Consider the following 24,390-nt stretch of genomic DNA (forward strand, 5'->3'; position numbering starts at 1 on the left):
ACGGGGCTTGAAAATCCCAAGGTTCTTTTTGTATTGACCAGCACCTGGATTGGCAGACAGGACAATCTAGAGGAGAGTTCAATGTGTCTGACGTATTCCTGATCGTCCAGTATCATTACTCAGGTACTTAAAGGGGCTATCCCGATTTGAACGAGGCTCAAAAATAAAAGTCTAAGTACATATGAAATTTAAGCGCCAAAATATGGTGTATTTACCTTGTCTCAAAACTTCAGCTTAAAATATTGAGTCGTCTGCTTATCCGGACACGTAACCCTGCACACGTACGATTTCGGGTCAGTTTTTTTCGTTGGGTGGCCTGATAATCGATTCCCGTTCCTTTAGAGGTCTATACAATGAATGAAGCATGTGCAGTACTTGATAACGAAAGGTAAATTTCACCTACACTATTAGTTTTATAAAATAAAAAATCTGGTTTTATCCAAACACCACATAATACAGCTGGGAGCACCAATCTTCAATTCCAGATGAGACTGACGGGTCTAAGGTACAGGATTCTTAGGGATTTTAACACAAAATTAAGCAGTTTTATTTTCTAAAAATATTATCGGGATTGGACCTTTAAGAAGTTTAGATAGCTATACTAATTCGTAACAAAACTCACTTTATGAACCTCTGGTGCTGATAGGATCGAAATGTCACAGGAGCGGTGAATCCATTAAAAAATGTTAATGTTGATGTCAAATCATAGTAGCCTTTCATCATCTCTACGTAAACCTCTGAAATGGATAGATCATATCAGCGCGGTCATCACTCCAACAAAAACCTCTGAAATTTGCAAATATTATAACGAATTATTTCTAAATTTCTAAAGACAGATATAAGTCAAAATTCCGTTTGTAAAAATGTCGAAGTAAATAGTTAAAGCATTCGGTGAACAGGAATGTAATGATCACTTTCAGCACAACTATCACCGTAAGTATACTATAAATACACAGACAATATGATCTGGGTGTAATACTATGTCTAGAACGCTAATTGGAGATATTTCTTATTTCATCAATGGTAAAACATCAGCATCTACCTACCTTTTCCATGATAGCTTGCCAGTGCATCTCGGGCTTTGTGTAGTGTCTTGTAAGGATGTGAGGGCGATAACCTGTAGCAATAACAAATCATTTAAAACATGACACATGACACAAGTATATGGAATACAAATTACTTGGCTGTTTATTCGACGTTACCTGAAAGTCGACCATAATGGAAATCGCCACCGTCTTGGATTGTTGAATGACTGGTTCTTTCTTTCAAAAGAGTAGTCATCAAGGAGTAGTTGTGCCAATTTAGATACCCTTTATCCACATTTGAACGTTTTCCCAGTTTTTATATGCATAGCTGCTGCCCTAAACCTCGTCTAGCGCACTTCAACACGTTTATAGACATGTTTTCATTAGACACTGCTATATAATAACAAGCGTTTCATCAATAGCATTAGAAGCTGCACTATAGGCAAGAAGAGTCTTTCAGATAAAAATAATACATGCTTTAGTTTTGTTAACTTACCCTGTATTAGAATCAGATGAAATATTTCATTAACAATCCCTGGAATAACACATAGTACAATAATTGCAGGAAGCATAATTACTAAATTACCAGCACAACCAGACATAGTGTACAAACGGTAAAGATCATTTTACAATGCCAATACATTATATCAATTATTATCTTTGCCGATTTTCTGGCTTTGGGTTTGAAAGTGATAAGATACTGCATATAGTAAGTTAGATTTCTGTCCCAGATTTACAGAGTCTCTATGATAACGTCATGATTTATTTCTATAGCACCTGAACACTGTTGATTACAATAACATATTGGGAACCTCCTACGAGTCTTTTTTGATATCAAAATTGACGAGTAGGAGATTTTATTTATCACTCAATCCTTTCTTACATGCACAAATATATAAATATAATATTTTGCTATAGATTTCACTTTTACTGAATCTGATAACATTACGGCGTAGTGATACATCATTTTTTGACAGAAATTCATACATTGCAAAGTCCTTTCTATTAACCCAGTGTTTCCATCAAGGTCCATTAGATAATAAATAGTCCAGTTACAACATAATGATCTAAAATGTGTGACCACCGTGGATTACAGACTTTACAGCGATAACATGTTGATTATTGTGGCAGGGAATATTTTAGGTGAACGCGATCGTTTAGTAATTATGTATCTCCGGGAAGTAATCAGTCATGAATCGAGTTTGATTTCATTGTTGAACCTCAAGAAATTAAATTCACAATTGTCGAGTTATAACGCGCTTCAGAGTTCGAGTTAAAACGCACTTCAAATGTCGCGTTATAACCTGTATCAAAGGTCGAGTCGAGTTTATAAGATACAAAACATTCTCCTAGAAAACTCCAATTCCTAATCGTTGTAATTTTAGATCATAAATGCTCTACATATTCCCTTGATGTAAGCCAAGGTTTTGAGAATATTAACATGTGCTAAACCGTTGACTAAACAATTTATCTGTGTACTATGAAATGTATTGGAATACTGAATACTTGTATATATGTAGTTTGTAAGAACGAAAGTTGGCTGTAGAATAATGTTAAGAATAGCCGTTATATTCGTGTTATTACCAACAACTTGGGCAGCTACCATACATTTGTATGTTAGTCCACAGGGTTCAGATACCAACACCGGGTGAGTTGTTATTTTTTCTGATAACTCACTGCTTATGACACGTACTGGCTCAAAAAATAGGAGGTATGTTTCCCTTGGAGAGGCTGGCAAGGAGAATCATCTAGTCGTTTAGACAGGATTAAACATTTGTGGCCACATGTACTTGTACTTAAATGGACATGTACTTAAAGTAACCGTTGAAAGTTAAATTTCAACGAAGAGTAGGTCGAAGCACGGTTGTCTATTTATTTTATTAGGCCGGTCGGTGCATACTATCTATAGTAAGACGTTAATTAAGCTAATTTCATTTCTTTTCATTTCATTTCATAAGAGATTTCAGACGTGTTCCCGTCTTCGTTAGCCCAGTCGGAGCAGAACGTGCGATAGGGCATTATTAAACCCCATTTCATTACTGGAACACTTAATACTACGTAATGGGCATAACAATATTGAATGGGGTTAATGTTGAAGTTGTCCAAGGCGTGGGTATTTTACTGGAATCCTTGAATAAAAGTTTAGCCTTTTGGGTCGTATTTGATATTTTTCTATTTCGTACTGTCTGCTTTGATTACCCTTTAAAGCTAAGATATATACAAGGTATGATAATATCTCCTATTGTACTTTATTCAGGTTAGACCCTTCCACGCCACTAAAAACACTACAAAGAGCACGGGATAGAATTGATGAACCTGAAATCCTGGGAAACGGTTTGTTACCTTTTTGGACCAGGAACTGGTCCCTAACCGCTACTCATCTTGTTCTTGTTCTCCTTGTTTTTGGGTGACACTCTTTGAAAAAGGCTAAGGCTCCGTCAATTCAAGTCCGATCGATTTGGTGAATTACATCTTTGAATAACATCAGCTCCTGGTCCATAGTACGATTGTACTTGTTCTTTTAAATCTTCACATGATCACGAGATACTGTAAGGTGTTGAAGAGATATGATACATCAATAAATATCATTAATTACAGTAACATTACGATGCGTCATTTGCATTTTTCGCTAAAATATCAAAGTTTTCACGGCTTATCCCCCGCTAATAGTATGTACTCAGATTGGTTATTTTATATTCAAAATCAAAACACCAACGATAGATAATGTCTAGGCTTGGGTTCAATCAGATTCAAAACCTTCCTACCCATAAAATTTCACTTCCACATACCTTTGTAAATACTGAACGGAATTGGACTATTTTTGGACTAAGATTCCTACAATATTGTAGTTTGCAAGTTCCTCCTATAGCTATAAAATGACGCGTCAAGACTATAAGACTCACTATTACACCGTTGTAGAGATATACGTAGAGCTGATGTCTGGATATCACGATTTACTGATACCCTTGAATCTCACCCATGGTTATACAGCATTGGTTACATTCAGGTCGTATCAGCACGAAGAAGTGCATGTGGTAATTACAGTTATATTAAATTATATGAAACTTATATCTGTTCAAAATATTAAGAGAATTGTATAAATAAAATATATTATATTTCAGTCCCAAAATGACCTTGGTCCGTGTCAATGTTGAGTGGACGTTAAACAAATGCCACCACCCCCGGCGGGCTGTGTAGTTATGCTCGTGATAATGATCTTGTCCCTTGCTCATGGCAATCAATACCTATACTGCATTCACCAACTGTGAGCAGGTGATATGTGGAGTGATTTCAAAGGCACTTTATGCTCAGCTGATATTCGTATCAAACGTCCCGCAAAGAAATCGAACTAGAAGCCATTCTTGAATAATTTCATATATTATAATATCTTGTTTTAATTCATCATTCGTATTTTTAAAAACCCGTAAAGAAATCGGACTAGGAGTAATTCTGCAATAATTTCTTGTATTATTGAACCTTCCGTCTAATGAATCATGACCATGTTTGAATTGTATATTACGAGAAGTGCTATTTATTTTCAGACTGGTGGTAAAAGAATAACACCCAGTCTTTTTCAACCAGTAACAGATCCTGTCATTCTTAAAAGAATCCCAGAAGAAGCCCATGAAAAGGTTGGAGTGTATCTCTAAATGTGTATTTAATGTGCATATCCGTTAGCATCACTTCTAGAGGTTCTTGTAATGATGATCGTAACCGGTTGAAACATAAATGGACATAATAATAAAACGGACCCCAAACCCTCAGCATTTGTTTCCTACCCATTCAATTTATTTAGGGTTTCTAGTATATTTTTGAAACGAAGACTATAAGAAGGTCGTTAAATAACATTAATTAAAAGGCGAAATACGTGTTTAATTCTTAAAAGAAGACCACGCCCGTATATGTCTAAACAATAAGCTGAACAACGCATTAATGCCGCATATACATGTATACACGTTTCCTAGTTAACAGAGATCATTTCTTCAAACACTGTTGCATCTGACATCATTGTCCAGTCCAAAATAACAGTCTATCCAGCTATAAGTATTGATGGCTGTGATACGTGAGGTGGGGTATGGCTGTTCAAAATCTTTATTATTATTCTTTATTGTTTCTTTTTTTCTTTTGAACGTTATAAGGTTCGTCAAATCCATTTACCTGATGCTGGTATTACTGATTATGGAACTATGTCTATTTATGGATTTTATCGACAACGAATTGCACCTTTAGAATTGTTTATCAATGGAAATCCTTTAAGACTTGCAAGATGGCCAAATGATGTAAGTATCAATCCATTTTGTGTGCTTTAATGGTCATTAGTAAAGTAATTTATGATTGTTAAGCTAGCATTTTACTATTTTTATTAGTGTGCGGTACGGGGGGTGGGGGCGGTATCTCATTATTAGATGATGATTAGGTTACCACTGTGGATCTTTATTGAACCTTATGTTGCGAACTATAGATAGACACGCACATCAGGAGTACACGTTGGAAGTTGAAATTTAAACACAATTCATATATTAGTCTTGAAACAAACCTAAATGTTTATCGATATGGTTTATCTCTAAATTGTTATAATACCGGTTGTTTAACGAAGGTAAACCGGTAGGCTAAACCTCTTCATCGGTTTAAATTATTGAATTGTCACAAGATGGAAGGCCGGAGAAAAGCGCTGTGTCGTTCACTTAATATTTCAGTAAAACGATACACTGATTGTATAAAAATATCACATTCGCGGTTAAAGGACCGTTGACAATTAGAACAAGCAAACTTACAAGTCTCTCGATAGAATTTTTCACTTTTCTAGTTTTTCATCAATATAGTGAGTGTACCTGATGGAAGAAGGGGTGTGAGATTTGGTTACAACAACTCCCGTGATACTAGATGGGTTGGAGAAAAGGAACCCTGGGCTTATGGATATTGGTGAGTGGTAGCAACACGCTTCTTCCCGTTGGATACTCATACGTCATTTACTTTTTGCCAGGGGATAATTGGCGATGTTCGTCGGCGAAATCAAAGTCTAAAACCCGTTGATTCTTCTAAATTGATATCACTTCCGGTTGACTTATCGGAGCTGATATTTCTCGGGACAATCTTGTTGGTTTTGTTGGTCGAACAAACCAAAATAGCTACATGAGGTTTTTTATTGAGAAGTTTTATTTTAAGTGTTCTATTTGTTCCGAGTTTACTAATATAAGTGAGATATTTATTCGTTCTCTATAATCTGTAGGTTTTTTAGCTGGGCAGACCAATCAGCAGAAATTGCGAGTGTAAATACCAGCTCGCATGAAATAACTCTGACTGCGCCGACTCATTATGGTCTAAAAACAGGTACTTATTACAATTCGTTCCACTACATCCCATCAACCGCCAATGTAATACGTGAAGTTAATTCTCCCAGTCCCACAGAAATTAAGAACTGAAATTAAAAGTGAAGAAATTATCTCCACGTATCACATCACGGTGTACGTAATGTGAATTCTCCAAATTTTAGAACAAGAAAATAAAAACGTGAAGAAAGTATTTCCACGAATCACTGCTCCTGGAATAGGTTTGCCTTGTTTGATGGCATCATGATTCTACTCGCCTAACATCTGTTATTGACAATGACAGAAACCGTCAAACTTGATTTTAATTCTGTAGATTCGAAGCCGTTCCCCTAATATAGTTCGGCATCCCTAGCAATACAGTCCAACATGTCCTCCGTAAGGAATGTAGTTTAATATCCCAACACAATACTTCGGTCAACTAGGGTTGTTTGATGACTAAGTCTGAAATTCGAAATGATGAATTTTGCCTGGACAGCGGCGTTTTCACCTACTCTTCTCCGATTATCCAACTGCCAGGGGTTCTTTTATGCCCTGACTCATCGACTATCCTGTTCTTCCTCCATATAGAGATCAATATTGTAATATAGCTTCAAGAGGTTCTTATTTCTGTAATAGTTGCAAATTACCTAGTGTGTATCGAGTTGACGTGCAACCCCCATCCTCCTATCTTTATACTCTGTAGTAATCCATCATTTTGAGTTTTGTCGCTTACGATACAGTTAAACAATGCAGACCGAGTATTGATGATTATTCATTCGGAAGTATGCTTATTTTAACTTCATGTATAAATAAAAGTTCATTAGAAACGCTAATTTGAGAAACTCCATTGTGTACCTAAATCAATTAATTAAATATCTGTGAACTCGTATACTTTTATTCTACAGGCCATTTGCAGAAAACAGACAATATAAAAGTGGGTAACGATCAACAAGGCGGTTACTTCCGGGTCATCAATATGTTATCAGAATTAGATCAACCGGTACGTGCAATCACAAATTACATTGAATACAGACTTATCAGTAAGAGAGATACAGTGTATTTGAAATAATCAGGTTCTCTATATTGACGATACCTTGGTAGTATCAATTCTGTAGTCATAAAGATGATTATTGGCTAATATATATTGCTGGCAGTTATAGCGTAAGCACGGTACAACCATTGGTCATATTTTGTTCTCAAAATTACTTATATGACAAAACATCAACTAGAATCCATTTCAAACGTAACCTAATTACTGGGAACTATGGTGACTCGGAGAGTATGGGTCTGGCTTACTAACCCGGTGACCCGGTTCGTCTAGTCGGGTTTCCCTTTAATCAGTGATGCAGAACAGATGGTCTAGCAAGGAAAAACTTCTAGGGGTTGGTAGACAAAAGTACTCTCATCACCCATTGTATGGCGCATACCACTTTTCATTTCATATTCATTTGCTTCTGGTTGAATTCGGTTCATTTAAATATCAGAATTTGTAATTCAATATAGGCATGTCATATACACACCAAGATTTGTTATGTACTATAGAACACCAGCAATACGTTCTATATCTGGTCAATATTACAGGGTGAATACTACATCGATAGATCTACCGGGATTCTATATATGTGGCCCAACACACCTACAGGTTATCTGAATGATTCAGATATTATATATGCTTCTATATTAGATGATTGTATTTCGTAAGTATTATTTCTACTTAAATACAAATGATATCATACAACCATTCTTCATCTTTTGAAAATGTTTCAGCTAGCCCCAAATCACCTGTATTTAGTTTCACAGCTCTCACCTCAACTAAACAAATACTTCTCAAATTGAAACTTAAGGCTAAATCTTATTGTTCTGGTTGCAACAAAACGTCGCTGGCTAAACATTAATTTTGTGTTAAATGACCCAATTTTTGTCTTTATATACAGGATAGCTGAAGGTGCTAACAATATTACTTTCCAAGACTTTACCATAGAAGCATGTCGTCGTTTCGGTATCGACGGGACCAACTTAGAGAACGTTTCATTTTTGAACCTGGAGGCTAAAAACTTGGGTATGTAATTTTCCTTGTTATGACACGGAATGATGGAGTACTCAGATGTTAAGTGATCCAATAATAGTTTTTAGTAACCGGAAAAGTGGGAGCCCATATCGATAAAGCAAGGTGGAGACATTGAAATACTGATTGTCTAGCTATATGTCCCCAGTCATATAGTTAGCCTAATTGTAAAGGAACCTCATCCCCAATCTGGCGATTTATTTAGAATATATGATTGGGGTGTTGAATTCAGGTAACTTACATACTTTAATAGTTGAATATATTTTTATTTTAATTTTGACCAGCTTTTTGAGATATGTCAGTTATACTATATAATTTAATTGCATAATGCATGTAGGAACATGGTAAATCTAAGAAACCGTTAATATTGATTAGATAGTGACTTTTTAATTGATATGTATTGAAGGATCATATGGTATACGATCTGCTGGTGATAGTAGAAATATTACAGTAGCTGGATGTGAAATACATGATACTGATGGTGGCATCAACGTCTCAGGTAAGTTAAACAGCTTATTTAGTGAAGTGGAATGGGGTTTAACGTCTTGCTTTTTTGCAACATGGCCCGTGGTGGCTCAGTCAATAAGATGTTGCCTCGCTAACCTGGTGTTGTACTTGCAGGGGAACCCTGCTTTCAGATAATTAATGTTGTACTTGCAGGTGGAGATAGGATAGATCTGATACCATCAGGAAATGTTATAGAAGATAACCATATTTATAAAGTTGGGCGTGAAACATCTGTTGGTGCCGATGGTATCAGTCATTCCGGTGTCAATAACATAATCAGAAACAATTACCTACATCATGGAACATATTCTTGTATACTGTGGGCTGTAAGTATAGACAATTTTAAAGTACTCTCCTAACTCTTTCTTAAAGGCATTCGTTTTCCGGTAAATTTGAGAGGAATTTTATTTAACGTCCACTCATTGTAAGCTTTTGGCTAATAGCTAACCTTGGAGTTATCAATACAAACGTATTATATCATTGTATTTTATATTTCAGGGAAACGATCATATCATGGAATATAACCATTTCGAAGACTGTTGTCAGAATGCAACCGATGGTGGTGCTGTTCACTGTGGAAGAGACTGGAGCATGGTCGGTATTCACACGTACTCATTTTTTTTAAGGATTCCGAGGAAATACAAAATTTTCCCAATCCACAATATTTGTCTTTCACGCCCAGTATTGCGAAAAATGTTGTGTCTAATATCCATGTAGTCTCTTCCTTAAACATACATTATGCAAAAGCTAAATCTGCCTATTGCATGTCTTTCGTTAGGCCTGCAATGTTTTCTAAATTATTAATTATTAATTAATTTATGATCTCGGTAGCATCAGATTTTTCCGATATTAAATAGATTAGAACGGTTCAGCCATATTTTAATTTAATTTAAAAATGGAGGGGGCGAGAATTAGCTTCGAACAACCAGTATGGTGGTTGCAATTATTGCATACGTCTTGTCAAACCTTCAAAGGCTAAAATGTCGCAATAGAGTAACTGGAATGAAATTTTCAAATTTTTCATATTACATTATCTATTTTCGAACTAATATACAAAGAATGGCTAGCTCTTTATCTAAATCTTACATAATGTATCTTTAATCCATAATGTGCCTATTTATATTAAATTGTTTTGGATAAATATGTTTATCCACAAATATAATGTGCTCTCTTACGACGATTAGATACAGTTCATGTGCTTTTTCGGGATTATTTCTGAAATATAAAAGAAAAATGAAAGTCTATTTAATATTGATCTTTTAGCGTGGAAATTATATACGGTATAATTATTTTCAAAATACACTGCGAACATGGCCAGGTGGACAAATTCGTGGAATTATGTTAGATGATGAATTTTCCAGTGTTACCATTGAACATAATGTTTTCTTCACTGTAAGTTGATTATTACCATATAATTATTACCATATCAAAACACTGGCCGCATAATATAATAACGTACACTAAAAACAGTGTTATTTGCAGGGCGGGGCGGAGAACGGGGGGGGGGGGTCATGAAAATAGTATATTTCAAGAATCATTAAATAGGCGGGAGGGGTGGGGTAGAAAGGGGGGCGGGGGATATTTGGACTAACATTAGTGTTTGCATACGCTCATTTTGACATACGCTCAGTTATAACAATTCTTTATTTTCTCCACATCCCTCCTCCATTCTCCATAGCAATTTTTGTTGACTCTTAGACTCGAAGAAGTGTTTTGTATTTATTTTTATGCCCGGTTTTAATGAATAATCCTGATTTTGGGGCGTAGGAATCAGGAGACAAACAGACACGAATCACCTACCCAATTAACTTAGCGCTATACGCCATTTGTTTGATTTCACATTTTGTGATATTTTTATTGCTACTGAATATTTATCTTTTTAATTCGGTGTATTCAGAATGAAGTCCATGCCAATATTGGTGGTGGTCGAGATACTATCATCAGATATAACGTGTTTTATAATGCTACTGAAATATCTGTTGATGTTGATGGTAGAGGACTAAATGGATCAGATCTACCAGAACTTGAAGCAGCACTCAAGGTATTGTGAGCACAACGCACACTTCATTATTTTAGTTTAGTTGTCATTTATAATGAAATGAAATGAAACGAAATGAAATGGGGTTTAACGTCCTACTGTTCAACTCTGAGCTGGGCTAATGAAGACGGGCATACGCCATACAGTGTGCTATGAGAGAAATTTTGCCCGGACAGCGGCACTACGGCCTACTCTTATATCGAATTCTAACTGCCAAGGGATCTTTTTACGTACACGCCAATGTGTACACGGGACCTCGTTTTTTTGTACCATCCGAACGACTAGACAACTGTCCTTGTCAGGCAAGGGGCAAGCACGCCGGAAAATCTGGATGAACTTTCTCGGCCAATGCAGGGATAAAACACCCGACCTCCAGGCTAGCGAGCCAGCGTCTTACCCACCGTGATCCCCCCATTTATAATGAACTTGGTGTGTTTTATACATAATTTCAAACTAAAGGCATGTTTATATGGCGATATCTGCACATAAAATATATAATATGAAGTTTTTGCATTTGCGTAAATATGCTTATGTAAGTAAATTTGGCCGAATGGGCGCAGATTTTACTCTTTTTGTACATCTACGCCTAATTGAGATCAGGTATAAATTGATTACAACCTGTCAGCAAATGCAGTTTAAATGTATATATGCTACCTCCTTCTTTTGGACACCCAAGGATATCTCCTCATTCTAAAACCTTCTTTCTAACCAGCCAGTGTCTTCAACGTACTGTCCTAGCTTCCCTTTTAATACCTCAGTCATTTAAACAACCCACAATATATCCCAGTCTGCACCTACCGAAGCTTCCCACTCTGAGTTTGTCAATGGTAAGACAAAAATAACCGATTTGGTACAAATTTATATAAGGTATCAAAATTTCGTATAAACATAAATATACTTTGATTTGCGCAGTTTTGCTATCATGCACGTACCGAAAGGACAGAGGATTGGACAGTTTTAATACGTCTGAAGGTATCTTAATCTAGTATACGGTAAACTATGTTGATAGCTAATCAGAGCTGCTTTCTGGACCTACAAATCTGAAACTCATCCCAGCTTAGCACATACAAACAATATTTTCACAAAAGTACCAATATGATGAACCATCGTTATTTTACTAATCATAGAATCATGTAATGTATCTTCCAGGCTGTACCCTATACCGATGCTCTATGGTCCTCACGATATCCAAAGTTAGCAGCTATGGCATATGATAAAGTCCCTGGAGCGCCACGGGGTAAACTTTGTTTATTGTTTTAACGTTGTTTACCGATTTATTTCACATTGGAAGTCTAAGTCTAGTCTTACTTTTACAAGATTCCATAGGACATCCCTTATCATTCAGCTTCTAAAGAATCCTGGTACAAACGAGAGAGAGAGAGAGAGAGAGAGAGAGAGAGAGAGAACGTCCACTCCACACAAACTAGGTCATTTTCGGACTAACACATGGTTCAATTTTATTTCAATAATTCCCATGCGCGTAGAGGTCTTTAGCAGTGGGATGAAACCGGAGGACCCGGAGAAACCCACGAGGTTGGACACGGGGAATCGAAATCACGCCAGTTGACTCAATGACAGACCTTATGATACAGCACTCACGTGCAAACAATTCAGCTATCCAACCCCCCTGGTACAAATGTAATCGAGGTGTTGGTGCATATGTCAGGATATACCTTGTTATTAAATTAAATACTGTTATATTGTTCACCTTATTCATCCAAATCAATATATCATGGTATATACCTACATGTAGTGGATGTTCGTCTCTTCTATACCGATATGGTATTAATCCTATAAACAATAGATTGTTGTTACAAAAGGTGAACAATATAACTATACCACTACCAATTGTAATTGCTTTAGGAAATAAACCATTTCGGGTGCAATTTGTTTATTTTAGGTAACCAAATCTACAAGAACATATATTATACCGTTAATGGTACCCAACTTATAAATTATCATCGTACCTATATAGTAAATAATACATACTTTAATCTGACAGATAATTACCAGGTAGCTTATTATTATCTATATTATATTTATATATTGGTATGTTTGTACATTTTTCTGTTTCTAGGTAATCAGATCTACAAGAATATATACTCTATGGTGAAGGGATCTAAATTAATAAGTTATCACGGCTCATATTTAGAAAATAATACATATTTTAATGTTACAGAGAATTTCCAGGTATGCATTGTTTTTATTGTAAGCCATATAAATACGAAAGTGTTAGCAAAGTTAATTGAGAAGTGGTGTTGGTGTTCCATGTTCTTGTACGCCTTATATTGAACACGTTATATTGAACACGTTATATTGAACAAGTTATATTAACACCTTATACTCATATATTGTACACGTTATATTGTACATCATAGTCTACATGTTATATTGAACACCTTGTATTCATATATTGTAGTAGTTTTCAACATTTTTTGCCAACGGCAAACCTTGGAACACATGAAAAAAAAGCAGCACACCTGACTAAATATATATATGAAAAATATTTGAATTTTGCAAAATAAAAACATGGCAAGTCATAGACGACAGACTAGTCATAGACACATAGTATGATTCAAACTAAATAAAGAAAGACACAGCTATGAACTTACTTTATTGCAATGTTTCGTGTGCACACGTTATATTGTGGGTCGTATATAATGCACGTTATATTGCAAATCTTACAGTGTACATCGTACTATAATATTTTTCAGGTGCAATTCTCAGATTTTGTGAATCCTGAAAAGTATAATTTTCAACTACAAGGAAAAGCTAAAGCCTGGGCAGATCAAAATGGCTTTGAAGAACCGATTCCTTTCAATCAAGTTGGTCCACGATTTGCTCCCGGACCAACCTATTTAAACAAAGGTATAACCATATTATGAATGATTCGAGCGGAATAGAATATTAATTGAGTTACGCATCTCGTCAACACAATACGTCGGTCATTTTGAAACTAAGGTTCGGGGTTTTTTTCGCTTGATTGACATTGAATTCCAAGAGGGACCTCGAATTTTCGTTCCATGCCGATGACTGGGCAACACTGGCAAGTTAGAACTGGGCTTGTAAAATACTATGATTTTTCTCGGTCCATCCCGTGATTCGAAGTCGAGTGTCCAGTGCGTGCTCCTACAGCGCGTCTACCGCGACCCCGCGTTGGACCAGCCTCACTAGACCATTTGAATAAGTTCTAGTAAAGTAATCTGGTAAAACTCACGAATGTGATTGTAAATCTACATCTGAGTTCAAGCCTACAGAGATACGTGAATGCAAAAACTGACATATGCAATGACCGCTCACTTTGTCTGCAATTACAACACCTGCATACTAGCCAATGGGCGTTGAATTTGTCTTTTGCCTGTCGACAGCCTTGCACTATTGGCATGAAATCCAAAACTACGACGAGTTATTCCCGAGCTTTACTTAGCAAGTGATATGGCTGGATTAATAAGACTATTAAGATTAGATGTATTCATTTTATATGGACTCGATTATTCTGAATCATGCCGTCATTCAATTATATTCAGTATAAAAGATTTATTTTGTTGTCGTACCACTAATGGACGACGTTCTGTTTGGTTGGAAACGTTAAAAACCGCATTACTGTAACTGGGCAATCGTTGTTGTGAATTTTGATATCTTTTCTTTACAGTGCAGAGAAAATTTTCTGGAAATTGGAATTCCCGGCGACCAGCTCACTGAGCTATAAAGAATCTATTTTGTATTCATTAAATTGGCTATTATTATAAATACATTTTGATTAATTGCTGCAATATTTGAATCGAAGAAAAAAAAGAGAACACGCCCCCATTAAGAAAATAGTTTTAGGGACTAATTTTACTTTTACTCTGTAGATGTGGGGGTTCGGGTGGTCAAAGGAGAGGTGTAGAACATCAAGCTAAAGCAGGCAACCATGCCACGTCTAAACGAAATTAACTGAAATGGGATTGAACTATATTGAATTGAAATGGGGATTAACATACATCTTTTTTTGCACCAACTTGGCTAATGAAGACGGTTATACGCCAAGCGGTGTGCTAACACCCAACTCTTATTTCGAATTCCAACCGACGGGGGTTCTTTTTCATTCATGCAAACGTGTACGCGTGTCCTTGCTTTTCCCCATCAAGTGGAAACCACACCAGAATATCCAGGGGGAACTTTTTCAGCCAATATCGGGAGCGCGAGACAAACCTATCACCAGACCCCACACTTGCAAAATAGATATTAAGACAAGACGGATTCCGGGCTCTCCAGGCATCCAAAAGACAAATATCTTTTGGGGCAATGATAGAAATGGCAAACCAGGAATCAATGAATACCGTAATGGTACTGGGCTGTCGAACCACATTATCTTTAAATTGCACGTCATGTAAAAATAACAAATAACTCGGGTAACATATTTACAAAATGCTCGAATTTAATGGTCTAGAAATACAATAGATATTATCTATATCAAAAAGTTGAAAACTACCCATGCCGTACAAATGAAAAACTACCAATATTAATCAGTTGAAGAACTGCCCGTATTAAACAGTTGAAAAATTACCCATACCATACAACTACAAAACTGCCCGTATTATACAATTGAAAAATTACCCAAATTAAACAGTTGAAAAACTGTCCATACCATACAGTTGGAAACTGTCCATACCATACAGCTGAAAAGTGTCTATACTATACAATTGAAAATCTGCACATTCGATAGAGTTTAAATACTACCCGTACCATACAATTGGAAAACTGCCCATACCAAACAATTGAAAAACTACCCATATTATACAATTGAACAACTGCCCATAATAATTGAAAAACAAACTACCCATACCATATAGTTGAAAAACAAACTATCCATACCATACAGTTGAAAACTACCCATATTAAACTATCCGTATCAAGCAGTGGATAATATCCATAACAAATAGTTTGGTAGTTTTAGTTCCAAATAACTGTCATTGTTAAGGACCATATAGTTCATTATAAACATTCGGAATTACACGTACCATTTTTTTATTTAAATTGTCTTCATCAACGTACTTCAGATCAGCGAAACAATAACAATATTCTGATCACTTTCGTCTTTAAAAGGTAAGTGGGATATTTAAACAGTGTATACAAATATTAGAATAGTTGACACAACAATCTTTATAATGCAGTTTGATAACTGTAGGCATAGACCTCATTAGGAACAAAACAGAACGATGCCATAAACTATATCTATAACGAAGAAAGGCATTATTTTGCATACTAAAGGAGGAGTTAAACAAGGGTATGTGTTGCGTCCAGCCTTTTCTAATATCTATGTTAATCGACTTCAGGTAATGATTCTAACGCCCCCAGGTAAAGCAACATACTGTGTGCGACTTCCACAATGCTAGATCTAACATTCATTTTGTATACAAGGTGCACCCGATTTCACATTAACGCCACCGCTATTTGGTAATATGAACGTTAATTTCTATTTGCCAAATAAAATCATCTTGCGCACTCATACGATTGAAATGGTGGCCCTTCGTGGATCACGTTTTTGTGGCATCTCAAAAAATTGGTTCGTTTACTTGTCAGACCGACAAGTGTACAAGAAGATTTATAACCATAGTGTTCACCAAAATAAAACAAATATATCTTTTCATTCATCTGTTTATTTCAAATAAAATAAAATATGATGACATATTTCTTTATGAATAGGATTTCTGTATTTTTGCATGATAATGTTAATGATTTTTTGGTACTGGACAGTTTTGAATATTTAATAGTCTTCCAATATATTTAAACAGTGATAAACGTAATATTGCTACAAATAAAATGTAATTGTTTCTTTCCTAAATGTAATATTTTATACATTTTTTTAATTTCTAAATAATCTGTTTGAGAAAAAGCCATATGTTTCTAAAATGAAATTCATTGAATCACCATAATATATGGGGTTTTTTTTATAAATATTGTGTCAAGTTAATATACGAATTCAAATGATATAAATTTACATTATTTCAGAATAAAGTTTTGAACAAATTCAAATGATATAAATTTACATAATTTCGGAATACATTTTTGAACGTGAAATATTTATATTAAATTATTATGATTTGGTATTGGTAAATATACAATTTAAAATAATTTTATAACAACATCGGAGACAATATTACATTACAAAATAGATATATATATCACATAAGTTTGTTATTTCTTCTGTTGGCGTAGTTTAGCACATATAGACGGACAACTAAAATGAAAGAAAAAAAACAAATTATTATTGTTAGTCATTTACCCGGTACTAAAGAAAATAGTATTCTATTGCAAATAAATGATATATGCTGTACTTTTAAATTCTTTTTCTTTCGACCATTAGCAATGTTGTGTGGGCCTTTCCGCTAACTAATGGACATACGCTTTAACCAACCACAGTGAATGACTGAAGTTTCACTTCAAGTAGAACAAAACTGATAAAGAAGTTGTTAGATATTTATCTATAGTATACGTCGATTGAAATTAAAACCGGAACAAAATAAAAGTTTACTAGTATGGAAACTGATCATCCACGTGGCTATTTCCTATTATATCGACATGGACAAGATCTTCTGTGAAACTATAATGTTTTATAGCATTGTTTGTTTGTTTTTCATTTATATACTCACCTCATCGATGTAACCTCGGAAGTTATTAAGGCTGGTACCACGACCAATCTGTAGAGCACATTGGCTTCTCTTTACTGCACCTGGAAATAAAATTATCATTACAATTTGTATAGCGCTATGTTTCCACAGGTGCTACGGTGGGCTTTACATTTAAAATATATGTATGATGAAATTATTTAAGATAAAATAAATAATTTAAATTTAAAGATGAAGGATAAACATTATAAACATAAAATAAAACATAGTGAATAATATTAACCGAATTTCAATTGAAGCATTTTTTCTCTGATAATTAGAAATCGATAACTGTCTAAATTAAACTTGTGTACTACAATAATAGAATGATTTAAAATTTGGATTGACAGGGTAAGATTTACTTCTAGCTGCCTGTCATGATAGTTAAATTGCTAACGACAATAACTTACCATCAGTAACACTGTGGACTTCATTACCATTAACTGATCCTGATAGAAGTTTACCTTCTACTTTATAGACGAGATTATTCCAGCCAACCTGTAGAAACAATAGTTCAGTGGGTTAGTTTGTGTATTATAAATCAGAACTGCTAGAGGAAAAAATACACAAGCAGTTAAATGATTGGTGTGCGAGATGCAACCCTACTGCTCTCCCATCTCAAATGTATCAGGAAGAAATGTTATTTCGGGTCGTTTTCGGAGAATAATCGGAGATTTTATGTGAAAAAATATGATGATCGGACAAAGTTGATTGATAAATTGACGCAAAATTAGCAGAACACTACACACATGCTAATTTCTTTTAAAGAGTATTCCACTAAACACAAAACTAGACAATTTGATTGGTCGATTGCAATCGCGCGTCTAACCTCGCGGTATTTTATGTGAAATAGAGGTTTGGTGCAATCCGTCACATCAAACATCTACCTCATGAAGAAGTTGACAGATGATGGACACTTCAGCTCCCTATCTCGCGTTAACTGTCACTCAAAGTCGTATTTTGAATAAATTGTCGTAATTAAAGACTATTTATGTTTAATTACATAAATACAACCGGTAATCTATGTATACGTTTTTTCATCAGACTTGGTTGTTTGTATTCGATCTAGTAGAAATGAAATTAACGTCCAACTGTTCTGCTCTACAAGGCGTACGTTAAACAGGGAAATTTTGCCTGGACAGCGGCACTACGGCCTACTCTTATATCGAATTCTAACTATCAAAGATTTATTTACTTGCCAGCCAATGTGTACACGGGACCTCGGTTTTTAGTCCCATCCGAATAACTATACGTTGTCCCTTGAACCACTGCCAAGCGGGAACCACGCCGGAAAATCAACGTGAAATTTCTAGGTCAACAGAGATCGAACCGGGCCTCCAGGTTAGCGAGCCAAAGTATGGTCTTACTCCTCGAGCCACCGTGGCGCTCAGATCGAGTAAAACTTTTTACTTTTATTGTAATATTTTCAAATGGAAATCAACTATTCTGATTATTTAAAAGCTTGCCGCTATAATTCAGGGGTGTGGTGACCCATGATACTGCATGAGGAACAAGATGTAGCATAATGTTGAAAACATTTTCTAGAGGACACAAAAACTCAAATGGGCACAAAAACTCAAAACCATGACGCGAAGCTCGTCATTGCGTCCCTCTCACTTAGTCCCTGCTATAACTACGGTGATCTTTCTTCTAATGATTGTAATTAAAAGGTTTCAAAATAAATGTTCGAATGGCTTACCACAGCGGGAATAGAAACAACTCCGGCTTTACCAGTGACGGTTTGTAGACCAAAGAGTGTTGTGTGTTGATCCAAGGCGATGAGGAGGGATCCTGGTTTTCCACAATCACCATTGGATACAATAGCTTCCTGTCCATAAACGGTGCCATGTTTTCTGTAAGTCACTTTTATGACAAGTTTGGAGCCGAATTCAACATTGGAGAATCTTGGGATTCTCAAACCACTTTGACCGTCAAAGTACGCCACACCTGCACTCACGGTGACACCAATATTCTCAACATAATTACCATTTCCAGATTGATCGCTTACATCATTGTCAAATGGCAAATAGACAATTCGCTTACATTCTGAAAAATAATAATATTACATGTATATTAAAATAAAACACTGTTTCAAGCTTTTCAACTCTTTAACCAAAGCAAATTAAAATCGGAACATCGGTTGAAATACTTAATGTCGAGGTTGGCATCGTTTACTGAACTCTTGAGCCTAGATTTGAGTATTGGAGTAATTTGTATGGTAACAATATATAGGCTCAAAATGCTTTAACAAAAATAAGTGATGTGTGCTATAGAAAAAGTCTTAAAGGACACGGAACATCATAGCATATTCATTTCACGGGGTAATGAAATATATCCACATCAGTGAGATAATCCTCCTGATCGTAATCTGATTCATTGGTACTTACGGTCTGTGACTGGGGTATCGACAGCATCAACCAAAATAGTACATCCACATTCTACGGGGTTGTAGGCAGTACCTGATGCGCATGACATTTGAACCCAGTGATAGTCTGACACGAGTTGTTCAAAGACTCGGTTATTGCCGTAAACAGCTCGTTTGTCACAAACTGAAATTAAAGCATGAAAAAGATTATATTTAAAGGAGCTAAATCTCTAACTCAATATTTTCCATAATTCGAAATTAAAAATACGAATTAGAATTCAATATTAGTCAATTTCAATCACTATTGATATTGTTATATTTAAAACACAATTAACACATTTTGTAATCAAGTTTCGGGTGCCATTTTGTAATGAACAAAAAAAAACATACCCTACAAGATACTGTCGTTCAGTTTGAATTGTTCACTTATTTCACCGAATATAATTGATTAGAAATTAAAATACTGTATTCAAAACTTAAACATAAATCACTTTATACACATTCATATTACATTAATATGTACATTTAGAATCATTTTCGTCTTCAAGGTTCCAAAACAAATAGCCTCAAGCCCTTTAAACTGTTGAACTGTCTACAGTCAGACTATTATGCAGTTTATGCTGTTGATCGCCATTTGCATGCTAGAATCTGCTACAAAATGTACGCAGTTTGAAAATATCAACTTTAGCTAATCTTCCAGGCTGTTTTCAAATCCAATTAAATCAACTAACATCAAAACTGGAGAATTGTGATTGGTCTGGTGCAGACGTGTGTCTACAATTCAGGGTAACGTTGTGTGTGGCTGTGGTGGGATTGGGTGACGTAGTTGATGCCGGATCGTATAAATCACTCTTGGATGTATTCGTGAAAGGCGAGTGTTTGTCCTGACATGACCCAGCTCAGAAAGAGAGATGTATTGTGACATGTAGTTTAACAAGACGATTATGCTTTTCATGCTTTGTCTCATCACTCAACTTCTGACTATCCCATTTACTATTTAAATGGTCAGAGGAACATTTTGTAGTATTCACGAAGATAATTATAGCTTGCCTCTTATCGTCTATTTTGTTTAGCTTATTAGTCTAAACATCTAAATATACCCCTTCACCCCCCCCCCCCCAACCACTGCAAAACTACATAATAAACCATGTCTAAATATATGTCATGATACGCAAAAATTAAAGAACCAAAGCACAATATCTGCTCATGATTACTTACAAGTATTGACGACATCTCCTGAACAGTAAGCATCACATCCGTAGCTATAAACACACTGTCCATAACTGTAAGCAAAACCTTTAGCACAGCACTGTCCAACAGATGAACCGTTGACGCAACCGTAAAATTCTCGACAATTTCCACCATGTTTGTAGGTTTGGGTGAACATATTTTTGCAAGGATCTAAAAGAAAAAACAGTATTGCCATTTAAAACGTTAGTTGGTGGAAAGGCGGCAAAGTCTAATCAGTAGAATATCAGTGATTTGCAAATATCACTTCAGTAAATGCCAAATTTATGCTGGATTTTTTAATATTTGAAAGCATTGATATACATATTATAGGCTCCCTGTTAATATAGATTTATATTCTGTGGTTAAGATAGTTTAGTGAATAATAAATACAGATCTTGTTTTTTGTACATTTATGGTGTTCAAAATGTCGTACGTAACGACTATTTTAAATTTGGATATACAATGACTAATGGATACATAATAAATATGGTAATCAAAGCTAAGATCACATCATGGATAGGCTCCACTACGCATGACTAAAAAGACTCTATACTCACCAGCAGCACACTGGACAGCAGCAGGGTAGTTACAGGTCAAAAGATCCTGGTCCCAGAATAGTCCCTGACCGCATTCTCTTACTACAGAGTTAATGACGCCCTCTAATCCGAACTCACACTGGATGTATTTCTGGCAATCGATGGGATGTGGGTTATAGCCGATACCATTGGACATCTTGCATCCTGAACAAGGGTCGGGTTTTACAGTAGTGGTGGTGGTGGTTGTTGGTGTGGTTGTGGGAATGGTTGTAGTGGGTGCTGGTGTGGTTGTAGTTGTAGTGGTGGTTGTGGTGGTAGCTAAAACAAAAGGTATCATAGTTTTAAATATTATGAATGCGATCACCAGTTAGGTGGCGGTATAGAAACGCACGGTGCCACTTATCATTAACATTCTGGGGATTCTTAAACTATCACGCCCAGTAGCTAAAACTATAGTAATGGGAGTCATTTGGGACATTCACACAGCTAAAAGTTTCTGTTATTTAGAGTGATTGAAGTTCCCAAGTTAGTTTGTTACAAAACATATTTGTCAGTGGATGACAATTTGAAGCTGAATGAAATACTGTATTACTCACTTGGACATACAACTTGTACAAGGTTACTCAAAAGGGACCCAATCTGGTTAAAGTTGGCAGTGGTGAGGACTTGGCCACTTGACGCAATGGATTGGAGTTCAAGGGTGTCAACCTTAGCTCCAACACCAATGGCGACCATATTGATTCCTAAACCTCTGGATAAGGCAGCTTGGTGGGCGGTGGCAACTGGATCCTTAGAAATACCATCAGTAATGACAACACCAACAACTGGAACTCCCGGTCTTCGTGAGGCAGAAACCATGGCATTCATTTCAGCAATAGCAAGAGCCGTATTGGTACCATCACGAGGATGTACGAAACTCTGGATTCCGGAGATGAGACCGGCAGCATTTCCACTGAGGTCGATTCTGGCAGTTACATCTGAACTGAATAAAACGACACCGAAACGTGTATTTTCTGGTTTAACATTCAAATCAATAACCAAAGACTCTAGAGCTGATTTCAACAGGATGAAATCATCAGCTGCAATACTATCCGAACCGTCAACGACTGCGACTACGTCTAATAAACTTTTACAATCTGGGGCAGGAGCTGGAGCCGCAACTGCAAGAAAAACATATCATAAATGAAGTGGTTACTGATTACTAGAATCTTCGATTTATGGATTCAAATTATTAAATTTATTACCACAGCGTTTATGTGGACGTCTTAGTCCTCTGTCATTTGGGGACAATCGACATAACAATGAATTAACAAATGGTGATATTTTAACATCTGATAGTATTTTCTGTGCCCCACAGAAATATTGTATTTATTTCGTAAATTATCGTTATAATAACTCCAAAACTTTAATAATCTATAACACATATTTATGAAAAACAACTTCTAATTTATTTGGGCGATTTTAACCGTATAATGCCTGTCCCATCACTAATCGACTTAATTGAATTCTTATAACTTAAATCAGTGTGGTTTATCGCCCTTAAAATAAATTACTCTTTGGGATATAAAATTCTTATTTTCCAGTGTAATTCTTATTTTCCAGTGTAACTCTTATTTTCCAATGTAATTCTTATGTTCCAGTGTAATATTTTTTTCCCACTGGAATTACCGTATATAAAATGCAAGATTCCTTTCTTTGTCTTTCAAAATATTCTAAATCACCTACCTGGTATATGTTCATATTCATCAGCTCGAACTGATAGAAAACACATCAAAAACACCAAAAATAATCGACAAACCATCTTTATTCTGTAAATTGAAAGAAGAAATGGTGCTTAACTAAAACAAAATCAAAGAATGAGAACTGCTATTCCAGTTTATATAAGGTCGCTAAAAAGATCCATTAATGTAATAAAATAAGAGACAGACGACCCTACTCCTTGTCACGTACAATCGGGAGTCGAAACCATGCCAGTTGAGTCAATGACAGACCTTATGATACAGCGCGCACGTGCTAACCATTCGGACATCCAATCCCCCAATAAAATAATAGAAAATGCTTTAAAAGATTTATGAAAATTGTAATATTGTAACTTTTGAAAATTGGTTAAATAAATAAATAAATAAATAAATATTTTCATAGAATTAAAAATGATAAACACTCAAAATCGTAGAACGATAAGAACTCTAAACTATTTTTTAAAAGCATTTCCGGTGTATATTATATTAATTAATAAGTTTTAACTTAGTATCTAAGCCTCCTTTTACCTTATCGACGAAATTATTATACTGCTATATTCCCGTCTGAAACTCAAGCCAGAAAATGATTTGATTCACTGAAAAATGTTTCGTTTATATACCCTGATCAGAAACCCCTCCCTGCAGAATATAACGCTGACCTCAGATCTAACCGACGCCTGTCCTAAACCTAAGCTTCCTCGTTGTACTCCCACAATAGGGAAAAGGGATATGCTGATTGATTATATTAATGTGCAAATCTGGTAGGCCTGTCTTTCAAGGTGTGTAAAACGTCATTTGTTTTTGGGGTGCATTCGAGCCGTGTCATGATTTGTTTTATTTTATGATAACAAGGTTTTAAGATGTCAGCCAACTCGACTTTTCTCATTAATTAAACGAATGTTGAGAGATTGATGGTTTTCCATCGT

General features: G+C 35.7%; 2 protein-coding genes and 1 long non-coding RNA gene across 3 annotated transcripts; 2 read left to right on the forward strand and 1 right to left on the reverse strand.

Moving 5' to 3' along the window:
* Nucleotides 1–1,717: 1,717 nt before the first annotated feature.
* Nucleotides 1,718–4,659, forward strand: LOC130013205 (uncharacterized). Its single transcript, XR_008788566.1, has 5 exons — nucleotides 1,718–1,734; nucleotides 2,546–2,673; nucleotides 3,283–3,359; nucleotides 3,945–4,060; nucleotides 4,568–4,659. It is a non-coding gene; the product is annotated as an uncharacterized LOC130013205 (long non-coding RNA).
* Nucleotides 4,660–5,194: 535 nt separating this feature from the next.
* On the forward strand, nucleotides 5,195–13,278 carry LOC126824410 (uncharacterized). The gene is made up of 14 exons (XM_056101757.1): nucleotides 5,195–5,305; nucleotides 5,833–5,948; nucleotides 6,256–6,356; nucleotides 7,240–7,334; nucleotides 7,916–8,031; nucleotides 8,269–8,393; nucleotides 8,806–8,898; nucleotides 9,060–9,232; nucleotides 9,405–9,500; nucleotides 10,170–10,298; nucleotides 10,804–10,947; nucleotides 12,094–12,181; nucleotides 13,022–13,134; nucleotides 13,270–13,278. The coding sequence occupies exons 1-14, from the start codon at nucleotides 5,213–5,215 to the stop codon at nucleotides 13,276–13,278; spliced, it is 1,491 nt and encodes a 496-aa protein (XP_055957732.1). The 5' UTR covers nucleotides 5,195–5,212.
* A 3,750-nt stretch (nucleotides 13,279–17,028) lies between these two features.
* Nucleotides 17,029–23,577, reverse strand: LOC126823788 (protein PIF). The gene is made up of 9 exons (XM_050552773.2): nucleotides 23,451–23,577; nucleotides 22,322–22,885; nucleotides 21,747–22,043; nucleotides 21,178–21,360; nucleotides 19,982–20,143; nucleotides 19,294–19,640; nucleotides 18,005–18,092; nucleotides 17,580–17,659; nucleotides 17,029–17,167 (listed from the first exon to the last, which is right to left on the reverse strand). Exons 1-9 carry the CDS (start codon nucleotides 23,524–23,526, stop codon nucleotides 17,147–17,149), a joined length of 1,818 nt encoding a protein of 605 aa, XP_050408730.1. The 5' UTR covers nucleotides 23,527–23,577; the 3' UTR covers nucleotides 17,029–17,146.
* Between the last annotated feature and the right edge of the window lie 813 nt (nucleotides 23,578–24,390).

Source organism: Patella vulgata, chromosome 6, assembly GCF_932274485.2.
Source record: "Patella vulgata chromosome 6, xgPatVulg1.2, whole genome shotgun sequence".
NCBI classification, from domain to species: domain Eukaryota; kingdom Metazoa; phylum Mollusca; class Gastropoda; family Patellidae; genus Patella; species Patella vulgata.